This window comes from Symphalangus syndactylus, chromosome 4, assembly GCF_028878055.3.
Source record: "Symphalangus syndactylus isolate Jambi chromosome 4, NHGRI_mSymSyn1-v2.1_pri, whole genome shotgun sequence".
Classification (NCBI taxonomy): Eukaryota; Metazoa; Chordata; class Mammalia; order Primates; family Hylobatidae; genus Symphalangus; species Symphalangus syndactylus.
The window spans coordinates 114,151,709-114,172,254 of NC_072426.2; the positions used below are offsets into that span (position 1 = coordinate 114,151,709).

Sequence of the window (20,546 nt, forward strand, 5' to 3'; positions counted from 1 at the left end):
TCTAATAATATAAAATAAAAACAAAACCTACATTAAAAAACCCCATGCAGCTTCTGGAAGAAGAGATCTCACAGGTCCCAGAGTCACAGCAGTGACAACAAATGAAAGAGTGCAGGTGCCACCAAAGACACATGAACATTCACCTCTGTCAAAAGCCAACCAATTGTTGGTAAAAGAATTATTCCTGGTTCACTCACAGAAGTATTGCAAATGAAACTTAAAATATCAATTTTTATCAGATACTTACCTCACGGAGCGGGATAATGAGGCTACATAAGTTCTCCTCCTTGCTGGTAAAACAGATGTAATTTGTGGACACAAACATCTGCCCCAAAATGTGCATTTTATTAAATGGAGTCCAGAGGGTGCAGTCTGTGTGGCCATCTAATTTTTCATCTTTGGGCAGCCGGAAAAGTGCACGGTATCTCTCACTCTTTGCCCTGGCATCAAGATCACTGGAAAGCAATAATTATAATTCACATAAGAAAAATGTTTCCACACCTTCTAAATTATGCAGCAGCAGAAGATCCCCCAGCCCATTTTTCCCCTCCTCAATCTTGCTAGACTCATCCCCCCCTCTTCTCAGCTTTCTTTATATTGAAGTTAACCCCAAGCTAATGACCCAAAAGCATAATAAAATTATCTTACTATATTTCAGTCCCTTGCATAGTCACTTACAATCAATGTCTGTAAATGTTAAAGAAACATAGCAAAAATAAGCCTGAACAGGAAACTCCTCCTCTTTCTAAAGAAATGCAATACACTCTAAAGAGGTCACTGCATTTACTCTTATCCAAGCCACTTTAGTGGGGGCCTTATCTTTTAAGACCTAATGAGAATGCAAACCAGCCATATGAATCCACTGGGCCTCAGTGTCCACCCCAAATCGACAACAGAACTGCAGGAAACGACACAGAAACAACTCACCTTCGGCAACTATGGCTTCTGACCTTAGTTGGGTCTTCGGTTAACTACTATCTTTTCTCTAATGAGTTCTTTGTTTTTGCTCATCATGTCAGTTGTTTAAACCTCTCCCCTCAAGCTTCTACCTGACATCAGCCTCTTGATGGTCTAGTTTCTGACTTCATAGAACAAAGGGCCATGATGCAGAAGCTCCCTCCAATTCCTTCCCTTCTGTCTCCAAAGTCACCTCCATCCTCAACTACTCTTGCTTCCTCTCCGTTCCAAAGGAAGAGGTATTATATCAGGACACACAAGCATCCTTTCCATGCTTTCTCTACAAAATATCACTTTTTAAATTATCAATTTTCTTACAACTTTATGTCCCTTCCTGTCCCCACACCTACCCTCACCAAAATACTCTTCCCATCTGCCTCCTTCATTTGATACTATGTCCAAATCTTTTTCATTTTTTTTTAAAAAAAAGCAATCCTCCCCTCCTTTACCACTGAATTTCTTGAAAATGAAGTCTGTATTTGCCTAGTTCCCTTTCCTTGTCTTTTATTTTTTATTTGATCCACTGCAGTAGCAGCATCTGTCTTACACTGCTCTTTTGAACATGTCTCAAATCACCAAGGACATCTTAATTACAAAGACCTCTGGTCAGATTTCAACTACCAAATGCACATCAATGATTTCCAATTTTGTATATCTTACTGGATTGATCTCTAATTAGATGAGCTACAGGCACCTCAATTCAACATAATCAAAACTGAGCTATCGTATCCCTTGGACATGCTTTTCCTTCTCTCATTCCCTGTGTTGATGAAGGGTAATTCCAGGTACATGGGGCATCAACTTTCCATCACCCTCTCTCTAGCTCTGCTCTCACATTCAGATGTTGAGGCTTCTCTGCAGCCTCTCCTCATCCCATGCCCTGCCACCTACTAGCCATGTGACAAAGTTACTTCTCTCTGTGTTTTCCCTTGTGTTTCCCCCATCGTCATCTTCCCTCTGCCTGAAAAATCCAGGCATGGATATGTACCTGCACAGGTAACTTCTATCACCTCTTCAGAGCCCAGCTCAAAGCAGCCTCCACTGAGAGGCCTTTCTTACCCACTCTTCCCCATCTGGGCTGAGGCTACCACTCCCCATGTGTGCACCCACAGCACTGTGTTCACAGGACCAGAAGAGTGCCTGCTGCCTTGTGTTGGAGCAGGTCATGTCTGTCTCACTTTCTGAACTGGTAGCACCTCAGCTAGTCTTTTTTAGTTTTGTATCTACACACAGAAGAGTGTTCAGAACCCTTGAAGATGGTCAGAAAAGGTTACACTGAATACATGAATGAGTGAGTTTCTCATTTCTAAAGGTCTCTATCACCCACCGTTTTAGAGCAGACACTTTTTTAGGAGATTTCCTTTTGAGTTTGGGCAGGGATCTATCTTGTTCAAATCCCTCATTGTCTAAGAGTTGCCTCATGGCTATGTTGGCAAGCTGCTCCATTAACTTGAAGGTCTCGTTGATGTTGAGGAATACAGAGAAGAAATGCTCACTGGACCGTGTGCTCACTTTGATCACATCAGGCAGAAGCAGGGTGGCATTCTTCTCGAGCTGAGTGATGTCTACCCACCGGATGACCAGTTTTGCTGAGCACAAGGAATAAGCCTGGGTCAACATCTGATTCCTGAAAACTCTTTCAAGATATTGCAGTCTCACAACCCTACTTCCCCATCCCACTTAACTCCTTTGAGTTTATAAAACCATATTTGTTTTGCTTGTTCATTTTAAGAGGTAAATCTGGGCCATGTGAATTCTGAGGTCAGAATTATAGATTTAATCCATGTCTACTGAATTAATTACACCTTTAGTGAATCTTTATTACTTAGTGACCATTTTGAACTGAAAAATAATTAAATTCACTTCAGTAGTAAAAAAAATTAGTATTGCCTTACTTATAACTACAGATTTATTTCTGATATTTTGATGTGGTTTATGAGTTCAGGGCAAACCTCGGTAAACTTTCCAAAGTTTCCTACTGAAATTTTAGATGACTTACCTTCCCTTCCCATAAGAAAAGAATAAAAGCAAAGGTGGTTAATGCTGAGGTACATCCAACCCTGACGGGGGACCTTCCCCTTCCAATAGCTGCAAGAGTAATAGTTGACGAGTTTCTCTTCCTCCGGCATCCCAAACAGCCTATGAAATTTCACAATGGCTTCTTTAAACTTCTCCGTGTCATCATCTTCCTTTACATCATTGATTTTGTTGTATTCTGCAATGATGCCCTAATAAGGAATAAAACACAAAGCACACAACTGGTATTAATACAACTAGAGATGTACATATTCCAGAAGAAAAAATTTCTAAGGCTAGAATTAAAAAAAAAAATTGAGGAATGCTCTTCAATGGCAACCCCCAAATTCTAAGGCAATTAATGAGTAGTATTTGTGTACTAAAATATTTTCACATAATATAGATTTTATTATATTTTTATTGGCGCTAATTTTATTTTGTTAAGTTTACTAGGAATGAAGCCTATAGTTTTACTCTACAAATGAAGAAATACAAAGATTTTGCTAGTCCTAGTGTTTTCACTAAGCTTATTATGGTAGAGTTGTCTCAAAAGTCAACTTCTGCCTTTCTCCAAGATTAATAAAAATTCATCATGAATGAGCCAGTGAGGAAAGAAAGACCAAACACATGTCACTAACTGACACTCAGCTCCACACTCACTGTCTCAGGGCCATAAATAACACTGGGGAGCCTACAGGGAAAAACAAGTAACCATCTGAGCAGAAAAGGGGTAGATATGAGAGCAAAAATAATATTAGATGCAGGATTTTTGGACAGTTAGACAGGAAATGAAACATCTGCATAGCAAGTGACCAGGTTAATCTACCATTCAATCATTATAATAACTTGAGAAGCCATTTCATTGTTACCCAGTTCCTCTGTAATTCCCTGAAAATTGGCTTCTACATATATCTGGATGGAAAATGCTCCCTTGAATTCCACCTTTGACTTTGTAATCCTCAAATCCCTTCCGCCTCATCTTCATTTTCTCTGATCTCAAGGTAGAACTGAAAATGCATGACCTTTAGAGCATGCAAGTCTTGGGTTCGTGCCCCCACCGCATCACTGTGTATCTGTGTAGCCTTGGCCAACTTCTCAGATTCTCATTGACATGACTGAGTCCTCTGTAGCCCAAGGATAGAAAATTGCAACTGCCTCCTCATACCTAGAATTCCTGCTTTTTGGGCTCTTAAAGCTTCTAGTGCATCCTTGATGCTCCCTAAAAACTTGTCTTCCTAAAATGGATTTGACCACAAAATTCTTACCAAAATCCTTAGCGGTTTCTAACCACCACCAGTATAAAGTCCACAAATCTAGATCATGTACACTTTGTTTTAATGTTTTAATTTTTATTTTTATTGCAGATTGGCTGCTCCTTGTGAAGCAGGGTAACCCACAGGCAGTGTGCCCAGAGTAGCCTAGACCCATGTACATTTTTGGATCCAACAAATGCTGCAACTTTTTCTCATTGGACTACATCCCACCCAAATGTCCCATTAGTAACTGTGCTCCAGCCAGCCTGAGGCACCCTTGGGGCCTGAACATGTCATTTCTGCATGTTCCCACCTTTTTGCCTATGGCCCTCCCATTCTACATGCCTAAAATCTGGAATCGGACTGTTCTGTTTCGTGAATCCCACCAAATCCCAAAGTCTCTTGTGAGCCTTTTCTCAACTATCATTCTTTTTCCCCCACATGAAGTAATGTTGATTCTCTCTGCATTATGTATTGAAATCATTTCCTGAGTCTTATTTCCACTGGAGACCTTTCGCCCTGTTGCTGGTAGTTGTGATGCTGCTGAGTGGATGGCAAGAGAAAGGGCTTCAGTCTTCTATAATCTCTGTCACTGTCCAATTCTAGTTAAAAGTAAGCATGTAAACAATAATCATAACAGCAAATGGTGGGCTTACAATGCAAGCACAGCCCCAAGACAAGTCTTCATCCTATTCTTCTAGCAAAACCATCCCAAAGTCCCTCTATACAGTCCAGGAATTACTATATAATAGCTTCTCAAATGGCATCCTGACAACACTCTCCACACTCCAATTTACTTCATATGGCCACTTTCTGACACAGAGATCTGACTATAGCATTCCCGCCTTAAAATCTTCCACAGGCTCTCAGTGAAAGAGAAAAGAAATCTGCACTGAATCTTAGCCCATAAAATCTGCTCTCAATCTTCCCAAGTCAACCTTTCCAGGTCCAGCATAAATACCACCTTCCCTGTGAAACCAGCCTAATTCCAAATGGGTTGTAAGCATTCTCACATCTACGTTGTCTTAATTTACATGCTGGCGGAAAATAGCATGTTTATATGTCCTTCTACCACTAACTATGAATTCCAAAGATAAAAAGAATGTCTCGAACATTTTAATCACCAATATCTAGCACCTAAAATATGTTCAATATTACTAAATGAATCCATGTTGTTGTTTTTCCAAATTAAAAGATATCTTAAGGGGCCATATCTTAGTCTTTATTGTATAATCCAGAGTTGCAGATTTCTAAATCTACAATTGTTTTAGAGTTAGCAATGCCTGAGAAATTAGGTACCAAGTTGCTAACTTCTATTCCTCTGTCATACTGGAGGGCATTATGGATAGCAATAGAAGTAGCAATGTGCTTCCCTGGAAAAATATCTAACATAAGGATATTTTCCTCTATTTACCACTGATATCACTCCACCAAGAGAACAAAGACATTAAGCTCAATGAAGGCCAGGAGGGAGCTCAATTTTGGACCCAGGCTATTCTAGGGACAAACAGGCACTGGTAGTGTTACTTTAAGAACTTCAGACAACTGAAGGCAGCATGATGGCATGGGACCTGTGGGTGGGAAGGAGAAGTCAATTCAGAAGGGAAAAGGGATGAAAAATGCCTTTCGCAGTTGGCAAATACACCTGTGGCCTATGTGACATTTCAAAGTTGTCAGTGCCTTTAGAGAAGGATCAAAAAATATGAATGAAAGATTAAATAAATGAATGAGTACATAAAAATAACTGAATGAGAACCCGCTAACAGAAAGCAGCAGCTGGGCCTCCAGGGAATCACCAAAGGCTAACAACTTAGAGAAGCCTGGAGACCCTCAAGTGGGCTAACATGCTATTCTCCTGGGTCACTGTAGTAGCACTCTTATCTAAAGTCAAAATGAGGAGAATGTGAGCATGAGTGACATATAACAAACCATGAGCAGAACTATGCTATCTAAAGATCTATTAAATACCACATTTCTAGAATGCTCACTGAATTTATTTATTTATTTATTTATTTATTTATTTATTTATTGAGATGGAGTTTTGCTCTTGTTGCCCAGGCTGGAGTGCAATAGCTCGATCTCAGCTCACTGCAACCTCTGCCTCCTGGGTTCAAGCGATTCTCCTGCCTCAGCTTCCCGAGTAGCTGGGATTACAGGCATGCACCACCACGCCTGGCTAATTTTTTTGTATTTTTGATTTCTGCATGTTGGTCAGGCTGGTCTTGAACTCCTGACCTCAGGTGATCTGCCTGCCTCAGCCTCCCAAAGTGCTGGGATTACAGACGTGAGCCACAGCACCTGGCCTGCTCACTGAAATTTTAAAGAGAAAATGCTTTTATATATGAGAGTAAATACAGTCAAGAACCATCACTCAGAAACACTCTAGGGTCTAATATACTAGTATCAACAGACAAGGCTTTGCCAGCTCACTTCAACAGTAAGGCTAACAGTCTCCATAAAGCTAAAATACCAACTTTCTCAACACTAAGAAAGGAAATAATCCAGAATGTAGAACCCTTTCTTAGTTGGCTATAATTTTTTAGCCAGGTAGACTAGATTATGGAATACAGGGATAGAATAGCTCCTTCCCAGGTTCTACAGGTTTTTCTACAGGTTTCACATAATATAAAATAGGTCATTCCAGTTCTAGGCAACAGCTTCTCATGACTTTGGAAAATCCTATTATATCAGATGTTCAATATAAATTTAAATATGCAAAAGAACATTGACAGGTAATTTATAAAAAGGAGAAATTTATCTTAGCAGACATGAAAAAATATTCATCCCCATAATAACAAAAGACAAAACTAAAACATTAAGGCTTTAACTTCTACCTATTTATTTTTGAAAAACAATTTAAACAACCAAAATGCTGAAAGCAAGCAATGTGGTAATCACACAGAGACTCTAACTGACAATATCTACTAAGGTCTATTAAAGATACGTAAACTACTTAACCCATTCATCCAAATTTTATAATCTATCCCAAAGGGGGAAAAACACAGCCTGTGGGTAAAGTTATACTGTTTGAACAAAAGTATTAACTGGATTTTTATTTGTACCTGCCATCCACTAGTCTAGAAGCTAAGGTGACTTCTAGAAAGACAGAAATGGTAAAGTCAATTATGGAATAATAACTAAAAATTATATAACAATATTGTAGATACTGGTCAAGAAAAAAAGACGAGAACAAAATTATATGTACATGAGACTACTATTATGACAATATGCATATTAGAAGTGGGGAGACCAGGCATGGTGTCTCAGGCCTGTACTTCCAGCACTTTGGGAAGCTGAAGTGGGTGGATTGCTTGAGCCTAGGAGTTCAAGACCAGTCTGGGCAATGTAGTGAGTCTCTGTCTCTAATAAAAAAAAATAAATAGTTAAGAAAAAGGAGGTCTGGTAAGAAATACACAAAATGCTACATAAGGTGTTTGGATTATGGTTGCATCTGTAGTTAACTATTACATTTATAATTTATAAAAGTTAATTAGGTTTCAAAACAAATAACTTTGTTGGTTCCCTTGATTATTGGACAATATGTGAAAGCTTAAACCATTCATTTGCACATGAATGACATTCTTTCACACATAACTGCATTAATAGCAAATTCCTCCTCATAATTGGTTTCAGGGGAATTAAATGACATTTTTGGTGTAATACAAACAAAAAGGAAAATGGCTGTTTGACATAATTGGTTTTTGTTTGTTTTACTTGTTTCTCCTGGCTATTGTCACTTCTAAGCTTTAGTTTCTTCCTATAGCCCTTTTTTTCTTTTTTTTGAGACAGAGTGTCACTCCGTCGCCCAGGCTGGAGTGCAGTCGTGCAATCATGGCTCATTGCAGTCTTGACCTCCTGAGGCAGGAGAATCGCTTGAACCCAGGAGGCAGAGGTTGCAGTGGGCAGAGATCACACCACTGCACTCTGGCCTGGGCAACAAGAGCGAAACTCTGTCTCAATAAATAAATAAATAAATAAAGGAGACTATGACAAGGACAAAGGAGGCAATTTGTAGGGGCTCCCTCCAAATCTGGGACAGTGTGAGCACCAAAATAATTAAGTCCAGTAATGAAACACAAACAACTGGAAAATACAGGAATCCATGAGTCCATATCAATAATCAATGAATAATAAATAAATGGAGGGAAGGCTCTTGCTTAGAGTAGAATAATAGTTGCCAAATGGTAAATGTGGGAGAGGCCTGGAATTGGACAAGCATTATTTTATAAAACCACCATCTTGTAAACTGTCACAGTAAAGACTGGTTCAGATGAAAAATCATCAATGGATCGATCCTAAATCAAGACAGAAATTTTGACAAGGAGTGATATATTTGTGTGGCCTGAAAATGTTTTCTTACAGGAAACTGTTTATAATTTGCAAAGGCAAAATTAGTAGCTCTACAATGGAGAAATTGGATATAACATCTTGGGCTCATAACGCCAACGAGGGGCAAATGAGTGTCATGTGCCTCAAGAAACAATACCTTGAGAAGGACACAGGATCACCTATGCAGTATTCCATCCAGGAATGCAACAACTGAATCGATTCATAATATCTGACGAAACGCAAAATGAAATCATTCTAGTAAAAACCAGAATTGTATACTTTAAAAACCTCAATGTCATAGAAGACAAGGGAAGGCTATGGAAATGTTCCAGGCTGAAGGACACTAAAGACATGAAAACTAAATACAATGTTTTCCTAGATAATTACCTGTATTGGAGTGGGGGTGGGGAACGCTATAAAGGGCATTAAGTGGGCCAGTTAATGAAATTAGAATATGTGTCAAATATTCTAGTATTAATGTTAAACTTACACATAATGTTAAATATTGCAGGTAATAAATGTAGTGTTGTTATTTAATAGAATATCCTGCATGTTCTCATTCACATGTAGGAGCTTAAAAACCTGGTCACATGGAGACAGAGTAGAATGATAGATTCCAGAGGTTCGGAAAGTTGTGAAGGTGGGACGGGGAACAAAGAGAGGCTGGTGAATGGTACAAACTTACAGTTAGAAGAAATAAGTTCGCACGCTCCATAGCGACTAGGTGACTATAGTCAGCAACAATATATTGTCTATTTCAAAGTAGCTAGAAGAGAGGACTTGAAATGTTACCAACACATAGAAATAATACATACTCCATATGATGACTACCCCAAATACCTTGACTTGATCATTCCACATTCTATGATGTAAAAAACACTCACATGTATCCCAGAAATATGTAAAATACCATGTATCAATAAAAAAAAAAAAAAAGAATAGCCCTATTCTTAGAAAATACACACTGAAATATTCAGGAGAGGAGGCGAACACACACATGAGAAAGCAAATGGAGTAAAATGTTAACAGGTGCATTTGGGTAAAGGGTATACAGGTATGTTTTATTCAATCCTTATTTTTACAACATTTCTGTAAATTTGAAATTATTTCCAATTAAAAAGGTTTTTCTTTTATCCCACTACCTGTATTTTTCCTCTCACAAATGTGGTGATATCATTCTCATTTTCAAAGATGGAGAGTGTCTGCAAGAGATTTTGCTCAAGCCATTCCCAGTGTTCAGTGATTTCTTTCCTGGAACCACCTGTACAAATGAAAATAATAATTCATGTCAGATTTCATGCCAAAGATATTGTAAAAACCAGGCTCACTTTTTCAATATAGTCTATACCATCAAAGGAGACTATCGGACCGAGAGCTTTGCCTTTAAATGCTTTCTCTCCTCCAGAGGAGACACACACACAAGACACTTAAGGATGTGGAAGTGCAAGAGTAATATTATAATCAAGTTGTATTATAATCAAGTTTGATTAGGTGACTGCAGATGCTTTGAGTACACTGTTCCAGATCAGAAGGCAGCAATATTTCTCAAATTCACTTTCCTGGACTAGAGTTTAGCACATCCCTCCCCTTTCCTCCCTTCTAGAATTTGCACTTTACAGAGTAACATAGATCTTATGATACTAGGTTACAGTTGTTAAGTTGCAACAATTTGAGAGCTTTGGTATGCCACTGGAGAACTGATGTAACCACCTCCTATAATGGGCAAAAAATTACTCTCACTCACTTCAATTATGAATGAGATGTGAAAATGGACTATCACTAGGGAATAGCAGCCTGGCTCTCATTAGCACAGTTGCCTTGAAATGTAATGGGATGAGGTCATCCGTGCAGCCTCAACCAAGTCACCACATTTTGGTCAATAATAAGAAGCATTTAAGATACCTCTTCTGGCAACCTCCAAACTTAAACAATCAGCTTTGTAGTATATGTAATCACTACTCTGCTTTTGCTCACAGCTGCAGGGCATAATAGGTATGCCATCAGGGTGGGAGTATAAAGATACAGGACTAAATTCCCCTAATGCTAAAGAAGGAGTTTGTGATTCCATTGATTCACCCTTCAGGATTCTCCTTCGATTTCCAAGTTATATTTTAATTGATTTCTTAAAAGTATCTTTTCTCTCTGTTCTTTGTCATCAGTGAGATCTCAGAATCTCTGATTCTTGACAAAGAAAGAAAGACAGGAGACACAAATGTATCTGCAATTATACTCAGAACTGTGGCAGAACTAAAATCTCTGAGAGAATGAGAGAAAGAAATTCAGGAGAAAGAGAGAATGAGAAATTTCAGATACACTGAGGAAAGGCAAAACAAAACCCACATTTACTTTGTTTTACTTTGAGACTAAACATCAAAATTGCCTACAAAGGATGCTTATGTGAAGGATAAAAAGCAGGTATCAGCTGAGTGCAGTGGCTCACGACTGTAATCCTGGCACTTTGAGAGGCTAAGATGGGAGGATCACTAGAGCCCAGGAGTTCAAGACCAGCCTGGGTAACATGGGGAGACCCAGTCTCTACAAATAATAATAAGAAAAATTAGTCAGACGTGGTGGCATGTGCCTGTAGTCCAGCTACTTGGGAGGCGGAGGTGAGAGGTCCACATGAGCCTAGGAGGTCAAGGTTGCAGTGAGCCATGATCACACCACTGCACTCCAGCTTTGACAATGACACAGTGAGACCCTGTCTAAAAGAAAAAAAAAAAACAAAAAAGCAGGTATCTTAGTAGAGAAGAGTCCAGTGAAAACACTGAAGAATACATTGCTCCTCTTCCTGGGTATTTTCCACACTTGCTCTTTCATGGCCATAAGCTACCACATGTAAAAGCAGTGGGATAACTGTCCTACAATGTCATGGCAAGACCTTGAAATTGGGACATCCAGGTACCTCCTCCTTCTCTGCCACCTCAGCTGGGTGACTTTAGACAGGTGCTTAATCTCTGTCTCAAATTCTGTAAAATTGAGATCAATTGAAAACACAAAACTGGCTGGGGGCAGTGGCACACTCCTCTAATCCCAGTGCTTTCAGAGGCAGAGGTGAGGGGATCACTTGAGGCCAGGAGTTTGAGACCAGCCTGGGCAACAGAGTGACAACCTCATCTCTACAAAAAATTTAAAAATTAGCCAGGAGTGGTGGCACACACCCGTAGTTCCTAGCTACGCCAGAGGCTGATGTGGGAGGATAGCTTGAACCCAAGAGTTTGAGGCTGCAGTGAGCCATGATGGTGCCACTGCACTTCAGCCTGGGCAACAGAGTGAGACCCTGTGGAGGGTGTGAAAATCACAAGGGCTAATGTCTGTCGACACATTGTGGACAGTAAAAATACTGTTCAAATGCAAAGTACAATGCCTGTTTGAAATATTTAGGGAATGAATCATTTTGGAGTTTGAGAGCTTTAAAATATTTTAGACTTAAAAATTTTAAATACTAATTGGAAAATTTTTTCAGACATACAGAGCTCTTCCTTGTCTGTAACCAGGTCACCACCATCACCAGCTGTGACATGCGGCAGACGCAGAGAGAGCCCTGTGCAGAACAAATGCCAGCCATGAATCCTCCACCCGGCTGTTCCATCTGTGCTTGTTGGCACTGTCAGATGGACTGCACCTCAGGACAGAGGTACTCCTGGGAACCACAGGACTGAGTTCTGCAGACCCAGGAGGCATAATTCATCTCTGTTTTGCCTCTCATCTGTCCCTGCCTACATTGATCACAGATATGCCTTGTAGAGTCTGAGCCTTGGCTCAGCCAGGATAATCTGGTTCTTGACTGGTATCTCACCATGCTCTGCCCTTTACCAAGTTATCACACCAGGTACTTTACTTTCAGAATCCCATGGAATCCAACACTATTCCTTGGTTGTTGTGGATAGAAAAGCCAATCAGCCACAAGACCTATCAGCTTTGCACGTGCTGCTTTCAAAGCTTCCCTTCCTCCTTCCTTCCCTGCTTCCCTTCCCTTCCCCCTTTCCCTTCCCTTCCCTCTTTCCCTTCCCTTCCCCCTTTCCCTTCCCTTCCCCCTTTTCCCTTCCCTTCTCCTCTTCTCTTTCCTTCCTCCTTCCTCCCCTTCCCTCCCCTTCCTCCTCCCCTTCCTCCTCCCCTTCCCTCTCCCCTTCCCTCTCCCCTTCCCGGCTCCCCTTCCCTCTCCCCTTCCCTCTCCCCTTCCCGGCTCCCCTTCCCTCTCCCCTTCCCAGCTCCCCTTCCCTCTCCCCTTCCCGGCTCCCCTTCCCCCTTCCCCTCTCTTCCCTTCCCCCTCCCTTCCCTTCCTCCCTTTTTTTTTTGAGACAGAGTCACGCTCTGTTGCCCAGGCTACAGTACAGTGGCATGATCTTGGCTCACTGCATCCTCAAACTCCTGGGGCTCAGGAGATCCTATCACCTCAGCCTCCCCAGTAGCTGGGATTACTGGTGTGTCTCACCACACCCTGCTAATTGGTTTTATATTTTTAGTAGGTCTCAAACTCCTGGCCTCAAGCAATCTGCCAGCCTTGGCCTCCTGAAGTGCTGGGATTAGACTTGAGCCACAGTGCCCGGCCTGTGTGCTTTACACATAAAGAAAGGATAAAGGTTTCTTTATGCACACATTTCTATATGTACATCCCCACCACACACACACTCCCATAGCAGAAATGGTATATGCCCATATGAATGCACTCCTTCAATAAACATCTAACTTGTACCTCCAACCTTCACTGACATTATATAACGGTCCACATGGCTAATTGTCTTTCCCACCCCATCTTCAAGTAGTCATCTGAATAATCTTGCATTGAAGTTCAGGTTTACTATCATTGTTTCCCCACCTGTTGCCTCCTCTGCTTCCCCAGGACCTGCTGTCCCACACTGCCCACTGTCCATCATTTCCATAATCCCCACCATCCACCTCCAACATTGTTCTCCCCACTGGCTCTTTTCTCTACTGCTCACTATGAGGTAGGTAATGCCTACATGTCTATCTTCCTTTACCAGCACTAGCCCCAAACCTATTGCTTCTGCTTGTGCTGTTTTTGTTCTGTCCTCTGTCTCCTGTCCTTCCTCCCACACTTCTGTCACATGAAAAGGCTGGCCTCTTGGAGTCATCGCCAGCCACTCGCTGCTCCCATGTATAGGAGAGGTGCTGGGACCGTAAGTCTCAGGATCTTCAAGCCTTTCGGCATGCTCAGTGCTTTGGGGCTGCTTCAGTACTGCCAAAAGGGGTTTTGGAGGTTTCTTCTGGCTACATCCAAGGCTAAGATACAAAGAGTTTCAGAAGACTGGATTCTATGACCAGCATAGCAGGAACTCTAAAAGTAAAGGTCCTGGTGTGATGACTTGGTAAAGGGCAGAGCATGGTGAGAGCACTACTCAAGAGTCAGAAGAACTTTGTGTATTATTATATGAACCCATTATCATCATATGCTATTTTAGAAAAGAAAAAAGACAAACGCCATCAGTAAACAGCAGCTTTAGAAATTGAACTATGGATTTCTATCTAGATCCAACAGATACTTTCTGGGGAGAATAATGTAAAAGTATCTTAAAATTTATATTTACTGCACAAATGCACCATATATTCTCTGAACACTTTCCTAAATGCACAAAGAAGCAGTGAGGACAGGTGTTCCAGCTCCAGGTTCTGGTCACTAAAAGTACGAGGATACTGAAAAGTAAGAGCCAGGACTGAATTCACCACCACCGTCTGAAGATGCCAATCCAGTAAAAAATACTTCTGGAAGCAGGTGGCCACTTCTGTCCACTTCTCACTCCAGAAAAAAGGGTCCAAGTTACCTCTCAGAGATACCAGAGCAAATGCCACTTTTTCTGGACCACTCCCTAAAAAACTGTGAGACTCCAAAGGAAATGTGTTTGAATCCCAAATGTTCCATATAAATGGCTCTTCCATTTCTCAAGTAGGTAAGAACATGTGCTACAATAATTCAGGTCTTAGAACTTGTTATTAAAGTGAGATAATATGAAGCTCCTTTGTCATGACCCTGACAAGGAACTGATCTATTTACCCAGCAGCTTGAACAAACTGTGTTAGGACACTCAGAAGAGAAAGGAAGGGCTTGGCTGTCGATTTTCTGGAAAGGCCCCATTTACAGAGATGCAGCAGGAAAAACAAGCTGACCCGATTGTGTAATCAGCTGGAATAACAAAGAATCCTGATGTTGGGTATGAGAATCCTTCAGGAAATGCAAGTTAAGGCATTCTGCTGTGGCTAAAATCTAGAACACTTGATAGGCTTAAGGTTTAGACATTGACTTCTAAAAAATAAGAACCATTATAATTTACAGCAGTTTTTTAGGGTAATGGCCAGAGGCCCTAAATATAGAACCTGGGCAAACTTTTTAATGTTGTCTGCAATAATGAAAAATACGAAATCATCCTAGTCTAATTATTCATCTAGTTTGAAATCTGTCTTAAAGTCATGAAGTCTACTTGAAATAAATAGAAGATGGACATCCAAAATGATTCTATCACATCTGGCCTCTGAGGATTAAGAACAAAGGTTTAAGGCTCAATTGATAGATATTCGGCAGATATTTCTTTTGTGATGCATGATTCATAGTACATTTTTTTCTTCCTACCTCCTAGGAATAATACATTTTGTTTCTGGGATTGCAGAACTTGAGAAAAACCTGTATTGCAGAATAAATAAAATGGTAAATTCTCATTGATCATAAGTGTATGTATGCGCATGTGTAGGTACATCTGTATGTGCATACAAAAATAAAAACCACTCATCACATAGCAGAAAACAAAACAAAAACCCAATAAGCCTCCAAGGGATGAAAAAACAACTGACCTAGTATTTTCAGATTCAGAACAGGCTATGTGGATCACTGAGCTCACATGAATAGCACTTGAAGCTAATTAAATAAAGGGAACCAAATGAAGAAATCATCTGTATTATGGCCTTATCCAATATAATCTTAGTCACAAAGATGATAATTTTGAAGTTTCCACACCAAATGAAGGCAAAAGTATTACTCCATACACTGGAGCAACATTTAACCTGTCCCTGTATTTACCAAGCCACCCTTATACTTTATACATCCAGAAAAATTACAAACTTATATTCAGAGAAGGCAAAAGACAAAACCCAAAAATAACACGGAGATTTGAAACATTTTTAGAAACAAACGAAAATACACTTTTTCAAAATCCACATCTAACTAAAGTCATAATTATAATCAGGTTAAGTAAGATGATAATGATAATGCCCTCTATTATTTGTGCTTACCAAGAATAGGCATCACACTTAACTACTGAAATGTCAAACAGGCCGGGAACGGTGGCTCACACCTGTAATCCCAGCACTTTGAGGGGCCAAGGCAGGTGGATCACTTGAGCCTAGGAGTTTGAGACCAGCCTGGGCAACATGGCAAAACCCTATCTCTACAAAAATTACAAAAATTAGCAGGGTGTGATGGTGTGTGCCTGTAGTCCCAGCTATTCGGGAGGCTAAGGTAGGGGGTCACCTAAGAATGGGAGATCAAGGCTGCAGTGAGCTGTGATTGTGCCACTGCACTCCATCCTGGCTCACTCCACTCCAGAGTGAGACCCTGTTTCAAAAAAAAAAAAACCAAAAAAAACAACAAAAAAACTGTCAAACATATCCAGATTTTTCTGGCTCTGAAGGCTATATATATTTTTTTTAATAATCTTTTTTCATTTTTGCATTTATTTTAATAGAGACAGAGTCTCACTATGTTGCCCAGTCTGGTCTCAAACTCCTGGGCTCAAGTGATCTTCCCACCTCAGCTTCCCAAAGTGCTGGGGTTACAGGCACGAGCCACCGCACACATCCAAAGTCTACACTCCAAATTGCTACACTTTGCTGCCTTCTTACATGTTTTACAAGTGCAGTGAGTATGAATAAAGGTTAAATTATCTGAAATAATAAGAAGCCTGGTTATGAATGAGGCGATATTACTTAATGCCTCAGACCATGTCGAAGAAGTACACCTGGTTTCAAACTTCTACAATGCCACATACTAACTCTGGGGCCATGGGTAAGTTACTTTAACCTCTTTGTCCTTCAGATTTCTTGTCTGTAATATGTAAGGAACAACACTTAACACACTGGTTTGTGCTAAATATTTAGTCAGGTAATACACGTCAAGTCCTTAGAACACAGAAAACACCAAACAGTTACTTTTGGAATTAACATAAGCAGCAGAACACAAAGACCTCATCTTGAAATGTGATTCAGAAAATATTTCTAACTTCTGATGTCAAGAAAAGAAACTAGTTGCTTAACTATTGCCCGACTAACATACATTTAGCACAAACCTCTCAGGCCCTGGAACACTTATGTTTGATTGCAAAGGGTGCATATTATATGCTTAGGCCCTCTTGTGTAACTATGATAAGATTCTGACATAACTCTGCTTATAATCTCTTATGGGTCAGAATATGCTCACAGCTTTATAATCACTTTGAGAAGAGAGTCCCAGGTAACTCATTCAGCCTTGGCAGTAAGAATCAGTAGTTAACATCCTTATTTTACTGGATAGTGGGAACATAAATGTCTATCTTTCTGGAGGGCAATCAGGCTAGACTTATTAATTATATGCATATCCTTTTTTTAACTTTTTTATTTTTGCTATTTTAATTATATGCATATTCTTTGATTCAAGATATGTACTTCCATAAATTTCTCCTAAGGTGATAATTAAGAGAATGTGCAAAGATTTTGTTGGGAGAATATTCACTAAGATTGTTCAAAATACAGTAATAGTAGGGGAAAAAAACCTAGATTTCCAATAACATACTAAGTAGATAATTTATGTTACATTCACATAAAATATCTACTTATTAAAATTGATAGGCCAGGTGCAGTGGCTCATGCCTGTAATACTAGTCACTTCGGGAGGCTGAGGTGGGTGAATTACTTGAGGTCAGGAGTTTGAGATCAGCCTGGGCAGCATGATGAAACCTCATCTCTACTGAAAATACAAAAATTAGCCAGGAGTGGTGGCGTACACCTGTAGTCCCAGCTATGTGGGAGGGTGAGGCAGGAGAATCACTTGAAGCCGGGAGTTGGAGGTTGCAGTAGGCCGAGATCGTGCCACTGCACTCTATCCTGGGCAACAGAGTAAGACTCTGTCTCAAAAAAAAAAAAAAAAGAAAAAAGAAAATTGATGGTATGGAAATACATTTTATTGACATAAAAATTATTTCCAATATATTATTTTCCATTTTTATTTGCATTTAAATACATATCTGTTATATATTTATATATACTGTAAATATATAGTATATACATAGTATATATTATATACCTATATATTTGTATATATAGGTATATAAAGTATATTGGAAATTTTTCAAAGTCTAGAAAGTGATGATTTGTGATGTGGTATTTTGTTTTCTTTTTTATTCGTTTTATGTATCTATATTTTGTAATTTTTGCAACAAACATGTATTGCTTGAAGAAAAAAGGAGCAATTATTTTTGTTTGCTTTCTTAACTCACTGTGTTTCTAAGGATACGAGAATACTCCTTGAGTTACACATACCAAGAAAGAATTATAAAAATACCTATCAACTTTCACATTACGTCTGCCTCATGCAGAAGGCAACTAAATTACCCAACATTTTCTTTATCTACAGTAGAGAATAAGAACAGAACCAATTAGTAATCTTTAATTAAACTCTGGGTCTTACCAGCCGCTAACTAAAAGAATATTTAATTATAAAAGCCAGCATGGTGCCGCTTAAGAAGTCCTGGGATGGGAGTGGGGAGACCTGAGAACTTGGTCTGAGTGCCACATAACTAGTTATAACCAGGAATGTGAACTTGGACAATTCACCTTGCCTCTGCATCCTACTACAATAAGAGGGGCAGACAAGACGATGGCTGCTCTATCTTTCATTTCTGAAACACAATGATCATCTAGGCTCAGATGACATTCTGGAATGGTAAAGAAAAGGGAAACTAAATCAATACACAGCCAAATCAAGGCACTGTTCGGCACTGTTGTCAGTGAGCTGTCCGTCAAACACATCCTCTCCACGCTTTCCTTTATTAGCCCTTTTTGAAGGTCAGATGCATCCAGAGGGAACTGCCAGCAGCTCCTTCTGTATCTTTGTTTCTAATTCTCCTGAGCTGTCACAGAACTCCTTTCTTTAGATTGTATCCTTGGAATTACCTACATTCCTATGTGTCCATATTCCCATGGAGATCATGTAACCAACCCTTCTTACTATTAGAACCTTCTAGTCCTTATAATGGGGAGAAAGCCAAATAGCTTTCTACCTCTGCCAACTGAAGGCCAAGGAAGACAACGGACTGGACTCTCTCCTGCCTCTGGAACACCATATCCAAAACAAGAGCTGCTGGGGGCATATCTGTACCTGTTTTTACTCCAAGGTGAGCCCCAGGTGCAAAATAGTCAATTCACTGGTAAACCATGAGAGACAGAATTGTCAGAGTACAGTAAGCCAGCTCAACAAAACTGGCTGGATAAAAGGTAGAATTTACTGTACAAACTATTAAGCATAATGCCCTTCTGTCGGCTAGAATTGTTGACATAATGGCATATTAGCCAAAAAGAACAAAAACCGCATTTTGGGTACTAGTGAAATGAAATGGTCATTGTTTAGGAAAGTTTTTTGGCTCCCTTTCCCAATTAAAGTTCTCCATGTCAAGGAAATGTAAACGATCAACTTCTTCAGACCAACTTGGATAAACTAACAGAAGATAAAAAAGAGGCGGGCCAGGCATGGTGGCTCACGCCTGTAATCCCAGCACTTTGGGAGGCTGAGGGGGGTGGATCACCTGAGTCAGGAGTTCGAGACTAGCCAGGCCAACAAGGTGAAACCCCATCTCTACTAAAAACACAAAAATTACCCGGGCATGGTGGCATGTGCCTGTAATCCCAGCTACTCGGGAGGCTGAGGCAGGAGAATCACTTGAACCCAGAAGGCAGAGGTTGCACTGAGCCGAGATTGTGCCACTGCACTCCAGCCTGGAGACAGAGCAAGAGTCCGTCTCAAAAAAAAAAAAAAAAAAAAAAGAAAAAAGATAAAAAGAGGCATATGAAAATAATAAAATAATGTCTCATCAAATAACTCTTGGTACCTCCACTCTGCTTTCTGTATGATTCATATTGCCGAGGGCCAGGTGCTTATTATAGTGGCAGTAAGATGGTCCAAAAGAGTCTTCCTGCCTGATTTCATGTGGCTCAAGTCTAAGGCAAATCATACACCTAGGACTTACCACTAACACTGCTACTGCTCTATGTGGTCTATGTCAAGACATTGGTGGCAGATGCTCCCTTTAATTCAATTTGTGCTTATTAAAGATTTACAAAACACATGACAAGATCAAGGTTTATAGAAAAAGGTTTTATAATCCCATGGATTCTATAAGGCAGTGAATTAGACTTACCCAATTATCTACAGAAGTTTCTTTTGTAGCAATATTTCATAAAATCCTAGCAAATTAGAAGTTTTTAATATATTTTCCTATGCCATACTAACTTTGTAGTTTATGAAAAATAACATTAAACTTACAAACAGTAAGATACAGATATATTTAAAAAATCTTAAGGGAGCAGCTTCTGCTCTTAAAATCTTATCATGAAAAGGAGCCAGTAACTTGGATTTTAAATGGAAATCAGTAAGAAAGAACGATTAACAGGTGGCCTGGTGTGGTGGCTCACACTTGTAAACCTAGCACTTTGGGAAGCTGAGGCAGGCGGATGGCTTGAGCACGGGAGTTTGAGATTAGCCTGGGCAACATGGCAAAACCCTGTCTCTACAAAAAAATAAATAAATAAATTAGCAGAGCACAGTGGTGTGTGCCTGTAGTCCCAGCTACTTGGGAGGTGGAGGTGGGAGGATCACTCGAGCCTGGGAGGCAGAGGTTGCAGTGAGCCGAGATCATGCCACTGAACTCCAGCCTAGGCGACAGAGTAAGACATTGTCTCAAAAAAACAGTACAAAATGCAACAAAACACAACAACAACAAAAAACCACTTTCA

At 40.0% G+C, this 20,546-nt stretch overlaps 1 protein-coding gene across 1 annotated transcript in view; it reads right to left on the reverse strand.

The window, feature by feature from the left end:
* The window catches only part of TBC1D9 (TBC1 domain family member 9), a 136,433-nt gene that overhangs the window by 55,636 nt on the left and 60,251 nt on the right, over positions 1 to 20,546 (reverse strand). The window contains exons 3-6 of the mRNA XM_055275976.2: positions 9,698 to 9,816; positions 2,957 to 3,185; positions 2,285 to 2,546; positions 248 to 455 (exon numbers count right to left, since the gene is read on the reverse strand). Of these exons, the coding sequence (XP_055131951.1) occupies positions 248 to 455; positions 2,285 to 2,546; positions 2,957 to 3,185; positions 9,698 to 9,816 (818 nt within the window). The remainder of the gene's footprint in view (positions 1 to 247; positions 456 to 2,284; positions 2,547 to 2,956; positions 3,186 to 9,697; positions 9,817 to 20,546) is intronic.